This window comes from Coregonus clupeaformis, chromosome 8 (assembly GCF_020615455.1).
Source record: "Coregonus clupeaformis isolate EN_2021a chromosome 8, ASM2061545v1, whole genome shotgun sequence".
NCBI classification, from domain to species: Eukaryota; Metazoa; Chordata; class Actinopteri; order Salmoniformes; family Salmonidae; genus Coregonus; species Coregonus clupeaformis.
In genome coordinates, this window is record NC_059199.1 from 13,278,717 (window position 1) to 13,286,342 (window position 7,626).

Consider the following 7,626-nt stretch of genomic DNA (forward strand, 5'->3'; position numbering starts at 1 on the left):
ATATATGTAGTTTGATACATTGTGTCAATGTACCACTCTCAGAACAAACTTGGGCTTTGTGTAGATAGAAGACAATAGCCAAACGGTGCTGTCAGTCTGAGTAGGGACTCATGTTGAGAAAATGCAAGAGATCAGAAAATTCCCACTGATTTATATTCGATTGGAAAGCTTGCTTTCCCCAGGTTCTCTCTGGCTGTAGCATTCATCACTCACTGCAGCAATGTTTTTCCTGTGTGATAAAGCCTTTCCTTCATACAAGATAGCTTTACTATTTCATTACTGATACAGTGACAATTGCCTGGTTAACGCGACTCACCTGGTAAACAGCAATGGAATGCTTAAGACCTCAAGTTGTGTCAGACTAGTGAGAGGCGCCCCAGACTGGTTGAAGCATTTTGTCACTATGCACCCATATTATTTCTCCTCTGTGCATCTGTATGCCTGGATAAAGAGGCTTATACTTCTACCTATGTGGTTGTCTTGAGCCAAGGGGGCCCCTAAATCGACAGAATGGGGCATTGTCTGCATATCATATAGCCTCATTGTGTTACTTTAGTTTATTTAGTAAATATTTTCTTAACTCTATTTATTGAACTGCATTGTTGGTTAAAGGCTTGTAACTAAGCATTTCACGGTAAGGATTACACCAGTTGTAGTCAGCGCATGTGACAAATAAAGTTTGGGAGAAAAGTGGCAAATATATTTCAACTTCATAGCACATCACTGTCTTATTCCAGGCAGGTATGCAGTCAACACAAGAATCCATTAATAATGTCTTCTACTCACAATAGAACTAGAATAGTTCATGAGTTATCAATTAAAAGGTTTAGTGACATGCTGATAGCATTTCAATCCAGAAGAACGCAGCATAATGGATTTATAGGGCACAACACCCGCTAAAAGAGTAAGGAACCATAGGTGCACAATACCTTGGAGCTTTATTCAAATACAACTTTAAAAAACATGGAAATGCCACAGGTATGCAAAAACGTAAACGAAACCCCGGTTGTAACAAATACATACAAGCCCAAAATAAAAACCAGCTTCTCTGAAGCCACTTTAAAAAAAAAAAAAAACACCACAGATGAGTAGATGCAAGTTCATACATTTAAAAAGTCCTAAAACACTACCAATGAAAATGTTAACCATTTTGAAGCAGAATGTCCTGAGATGACCCCATGCCACTGTTCATAGGGTTATACCGTCTTCTGCTGTCCCTTCTTTCCTATCAGTGACTTATGGATATGAGGGATGACACCTGGAAAATAAAATGAAATTAGTGCATGTAAATCAAAAACCAGGGAAATTTGTACAACGGCAATCAGAGTGGCAAAGAATACAAAATAACTGATACACTTACCACCACCAGCAATGGTTGCTTTAATGAGAGAATCCAACTCTTCATCGCCTCTAATGGCCAGTTGCAAGTGACGTGGTGTGATACGCTTGACCTTCAGATCCTTTGATGCGTTTCCGGCCAGCTCCAGAACCTGAAGTTGACGAGCGCGCAAGTAAATATTAGGCTACTGACTCTCGCACGAGCACATCAATTAACTTCGATTGCATGCACAATACTGTATGGATTAAATGTCATGAACCGCCACACAATTAAAGTGTGTTGTAAACATGCAAAATCACAGTCGCGATGTTGACCAACGTCACCTCAGCCGTCAGGTACTCAAGAATTGCCGCGCTGTACACAGCTGCAGTCGCCCCAACTCTGCCATGGCTCGTTGTTCTGGATTTAAGATGTCTGTGAATACGGCCCACTGGGAACTGGAAAACAGGGCGGGAAACGTTTAACTGCATGCGTTTACCCGTCCGTGCTATCCGTGATCCTTGGTACGTCTCTACCCTATTGAAGTTGAAATTTAAAATCTGTAGGTAAGGGTTACGGTTAGGGGCGTCCCAAGGATCCCAGATAACACTGGCCTGTGTTTAATCAAGTAGTTACCTAGCCATCAATAAGTCGCGAGCCAATTCAACTAAATTATTTTGTGAATCAACACCCAATACAATAGCTAGTATCAGGTTACGAAAATTGGTTATAGTTTTGCAAATTAACAGCGCTACCTTTTCCACACGTTTACCATCGTTGGCGTTAGCATTGTTAGCATGTAATGAATGACTGATGTCCTCACCTGCAAACCCGCTCTCTGTGAGCGCGAAATGGCCTTAGTCTTAGTTTTCCCGGAGTCTTTTCCAGCCTTGCCACCAGCCTGTAATAGAGAGCCATTGTTAAAGTATAAATATGTATTGAGCAATTAATGCAAGATACAGGTATGTGTAATTCGCCAGTTTATTCGGCAGCGCGTGCTATGGTTTTTGATAGCCAGCCAATGCCAGGCGAGTCGCATTACTAAGGTTAGTTACCTAACGTACCTAGTTAACTAGCTAATGTTAGTTACAGAAGATGGCTTTAGCTAGCTAAGACAAACATTTCTCAAATACAGTCTAATCCTCACGGTGCACTTGTTCAATAAAGTGATAGCGTTAGCAACGAAGAAAAAATAAAATACCATTGTATAAGATGTCCCTGCTATTTGCAGCTGCACAGATCTTCCACGAGTACTTATCTAGTTTGAACAATAGTCCCGCCTCAGATTGCCATATATTTATTGAGAGGAGCTTGATCCGGGACTTTGCATGGAGGAAGCCAGCCAATCAACTCTCGAATTAATTTTTGGGGCATGGCTCTTAGCCAATCACAATGTAAAAGTGCTCACTTGTGCGGGAAAATTTGACACGTCATTTCTCATTGCATGTTGGATAATGTAGTTTTAAATATATTTGTACCCCTTTTTCTCCCCAATTTCGTGATATCCAATTGGTAGTTACAGTCTTGTCCCATCGCTGCAACTCCCGTACGGACTCGGAAGAGGCGAAGGTCGAAAGCCATGCGTCCTCCGAAACACGCCCCTGCCAAGCCGCACTGCTTCTTGGCACACTGCTCGCTTAACCCGGAAGCCAGCCCCACCAACGTGTCGGAGGAAAAGCCGTACAACTGGCGACCGTGTCAGCGTGCATGCACCCGCCCGCCACAGGAGTCGCTAAAGCGCGATGGGACAAGGACAACCCGTGCGACGCCTCATGGGTCTCCCGGTCGCGGCCGGCTAATGTAGTTTCTATTTTATTCTCAATTTATTTAGCAACTTTATAGCAGAGAATAACATAACATCTGTTTATGCTATGTGTGGACCTAACAGTTTTATTGAAATTAAATAGCAAAAAAAAAATGTTCAAGTTTCTTCAAATCAATGTAGTGTGAAAAACAGTGGTGTAAAGTACTTAAGTAAAAATACTTGAAAGTATTACTTAAGTATGAAAAATGTATGCACTCACTAACTGTAAGTCGCTCTGGATAAGAGCGTCTGCTAAATGACTAAAATGTAAATGTAAGTAGTTTTTTGGGGTTATCTGTACTTTACTATTCATATTTTTGACAACTTTTACTTCTACATTCCTAAAGAAAATGATGTACTTTTTACTCCAATCATTTTCCCTGACACCCAAAAGTACTTAGCAGGACAGGAAAGTGGTCTAATTCACACACTTATCAAGAGAACTCCCTGGTCATCCCTACTGCCTCTGATCTAGCGGACTCACTAAACACATTTTTAGTCCGTAAAAGATGTCTGAGTGTTGGAGCGTGCCCCTTGCTATCCGTACATTTAAAAAACAAGAAAATGGTGCCGTCTGGTTTGCTTAATATAAGGAATTTGAAATGATTTATACTTTTACTTTTGATACTCAAGTATATTTTAGCAATTACATTTACTTTTGATACTTAAGTATATTTAAAACCAAATACTTTTAGACTTTTACTCAAGTAGGATTTTACTGGGTGACTTCCACTTTTACGTGTCATTTTCTATTAAGGTATCTTTACTTTTACTCAAGTATGACATTTGGGTACTTTTTCCCACCACTGGTGAAAATGGCTTTATGAAACATCAGTAGATAAATCAATTGATTCCTTGAGAAGAAAAAAAACATGATTGATTACAATACACAGACAGTCAACTGAAATAGGCCTACGCCAGTGATGTGTACTTGGCGTACACATCACTGACAAACTGAAATGGTCCACCCACGCAGACAGTGTGGTGAAGAAGGCGCAACAGAGCCTCTTCAACCTCAGGAGGCTGAAGAAATTGGGCTTGGCACCTAAAACCCTCACAAACTTTTACAGATGCACAATTGAGAGCATCCAGTCGGGCTGTATCATCGCCTGGTACGGCAACTGCACCGCCCGCAACCGCAGGGCTCTCCAGAGGGTGGTGTGGTCTGCCGAACGCATTACCGGAGGCAAACTATCCGCCCTCCAAGACACCTACAGCACCCGATGTCACAGGAAGGCCAAAAAGATCATCAAGGACATCAACCACGAGCCACTGCCTGTTCACCCCGCTAGCATCCAGAAGGCGAGGTCAGTACAGATGCATCAAAGCTGGGACCGAGAGAATGAAAAACAGCTTCTATCTCAAGGCCATCAGACTGTTAAATAGCCATCACTAGCACATTAGAGGCTGCTGCTGCCTATTGAAATCACTGGCCACTTTAAGGAATGGAACACTAGTCATTTTAATAATGTTTACATATCTTGCACTACTCATCTCATATGTACAGTGGGGGAAAAAAGTATTTAGTCAGCCACCAATTGTGCATGTTCTCCCACTTAAAAAGATGAGAGAGGCCTGTAATATTCATCATAGGTACACGTCAACTATGACAGACAAAATGAGATTTTTTTTCTCCAGAAAATCACATTGTAGGATTTTTAATGAATTTATTTGCAAATTATGGTGGAAAATAAGTATTTGGTCACCAACAAACAAGCAAGATTTCTGGCTCTCACAGACCTGTAACTTCTTCTTTAAGAGGCTACTCTGTCCTCCACTCGTTACCTGTATTAATGGCACCTGTTTGAACTTGTTATCAGTATAAAAGACACCTGTCCACAACCTCAAACAGTCACACTCCAAACTCCACTATGGCCAAGACCAAAGAGCTGTCAAAGGACACCAGAAACAAAATTGTAGACCTGCACCAGGCTGGGAAGACTGAATCTGCAATAGGTAAGCAGCTTGGTTTGAAGAAATCAACTGTGGGAGCAATTATTAGGAAATGGAAGACATACAAGACCACTGATAATCTCCCTTGATCTGGGGCTCCACGCAAGATCTCACCCCGTGGGGTCAAAATGATCACAAGAACGGTGAGCAAAAATCCCAGAACCACACGGGGGGGACCTAGTGAATGACCTGCAGAGAGCTGGGACCAAAGTAACAAAGCCTACCATCAGTAACACACTACGCCGCCAGGGACTCAAATCCTGCAGTGCCAGACGTGTCCCCCTGCTTAAGCCAGTACATGTCCAGGCCCGTCTGAAGTTTGCTAGAGTGCATTTGGATGATCCAGAAGAGGATTGGGAGAATGTCATATGGTCAGATGAAACCAAAATAGAACTTTTTGGTAAAAACTCAACTCGTCGTGTTTGGAGGACAAAGAATGCTGAGTTGCATCCAAAGAACACCATACCTACTGTGAAGCATGGGGGTGGAAACATCATGCTTTGGGGCTGTTTTTCTGCAAAGGGACCAGGACGACTGATCCGTGTAAAGGAAAGAATGAATGGGGCCATGTATCGTGAGATTTTGAGTGAAAACCTCCTTCCATCAGCAAGGGCATTGAAGATGAAACGTGGCTGGGTCTTTCAGCATGACAATGATCCCAAACACACCGCCCGGGCAACGAAGGAGTGGCTTTGTAAGAAGCATTTCAAGGTCCTGGAGTGGCCTAGCCAGTCTGTTGAAAGTCTGTGTTGCCCAGCGACAGCCCCAAAACATCACTGCTCTAGAGGAGATCTGCATGGAGGAATGGGCCAAAATACCAGCAACAGTGTGTGAAAACCTTGTGAAGACTTACAGAAAACGTTTGACCTGTGTCATTGCCAAAAAAGGGTATATAACAAAGTATTGAGAAACTTTTGTTATTGACCAAATACTTATTTTCCACCATAATTTGCAAATAAATTCATAAAAAATCCTACAATGTGATTTTCTGGAGAAAAAAAATCTCATTTTGTCTGTCATAGTTGACGTTTACCTATGATGAAAATTACAGGCCTCTCTCATCTTTTTAAGTGGGAGAACATGCACAATTGGTGGCTGACTAAATACTTTTTTCCCCCACTGTATATACTGTATTCTATTCTATACTATTCTACTGTATCTTAGTCCATGCTGCTCTGTGTAGCTCAGTTGGTAGAGCATGGCGCTTGCAACGCCAGGGTTGTGGGTTCGTTTCCCACGGGGGGCCAGTATGAAAAAATTTTATGCACTCACTAACTGTAAGTCGCTCTGGATAAGAGCGTCTGCTAAATGACCAAAATGTCATTGCTTGTCCAGATATGTATATATTCTTAAATTCCACAATTTGTGTGTATTGGGTATATGTTGTGAAATTGTTAGATATTACTTGTTAGATATTACTGCACTGTCGGAGCTAGAAGCACAAGTATTTCGCATTCCCCGCAATAACATCTGCTAAACACGTGTATGTGACAAATACAATTTAATTTGATTTGATTTACTGAGAGGACAACAACAAAAAAACTACAGAGTGCTGCATATTCATCTCATTTAGATACAAACTCTCTGAACAATGCATATCTCAAACAAAGGGAATGTTTATTAAAGATCCCTTCCTTTTTATGAACAACTATGCCATTGTCAAGTTGAATATAGGGTTTGGGGTTAAAATAGTGTTCGGAGCTAAGCTTAAAATATACTGAACAAAAATATAAAAGCAACATGTAACAATTTCAAAATTTTACTGAGTTACAGTTCATATAAGGAAATCAGTCAATTGAAATAAATTCATTAGGCCCTAATCTAAGGATTTCACATGACTGGGCAGGGGCGCAGCCGTGGGTGGGCCTGGGAGGGCATAGGCCCACCCACTGGGGAGCCAGGCCCATCAGAATGAGTTTTTCCCCACAAAAGGGCTTTGTTACAGACATAAATACTCCTCAGCGTTTAATCAGCTTTTTGATATGCATCACCTGTCAGATTTGTGCACAACACTTCAGAGTAATGCGATTTTTGTGCAAATAAAAAATTTCTGGGATCTATTATTTCAGCTCATGAAACATGGGACCAACACTGTACATGTTGCGTTTATATTTTTGTTCAGTGTAGGTTAAGCTGACTGAAGCTATGGTATACTAGAGATACCTAAAGTTTCTCATGCACTCTCCAACAATCAAGCAATCAACCATTCCTTCCATTGTAATGCAGTAAAGCACCAATGTCCAAGGCGCATACCCTGCCCTTCAAATAAGTGGGGGAGGGGGACAATTGATTCTGAATAAAGGTCAGTTAAATGCCTGCACACCTCTGAATAGGGTTTAAATGGCTACCCATTTTGCACCTTGATCCCATAATGGATCTGATGCCAAGAGCTGCCATCGTTGGATAAGGAAGGTATTGTGTAGCCATGGCCAGCTCTCTGACCCGGCTCCATTGGGGCTGTGCAGCAAAGCGTCCTGGCACACTGAGTTCCCTATGGGAGGAAGGAAAGTGGACACACTTCCTTCAATGAAGCCGGCCTTGCCCACATTGG

The 7,626-nt window shown here is 41.8% G+C and overlaps 1 protein-coding gene across 1 annotated transcript; it reads right to left on the bottom strand.

The window, feature by feature from the left end:
- Positions 1–919: 919 nt before the first annotated feature.
- LOC121572710 (histone H2A.Z) lies at positions 920–2,629 on the bottom strand. Its single transcript, XM_041884732.1, has 5 exons — positions 2,520–2,629; positions 2,142–2,219; positions 1,663–1,776; positions 1,361–1,490; positions 920–1,258 (listed from the first exon to the last, which is right to left on the bottom strand). The coding sequence occupies exons 1-5, from the start codon at positions 2,520–2,522 to the stop codon at positions 1,197–1,199; spliced, it is 387 nt and encodes a 128-aa protein (XP_041740666.1). The 5' UTR covers positions 2,523–2,629; the 3' UTR covers positions 920–1,196.
- Positions 2,630–7,626: the final 4,997 nt, after the last annotated feature.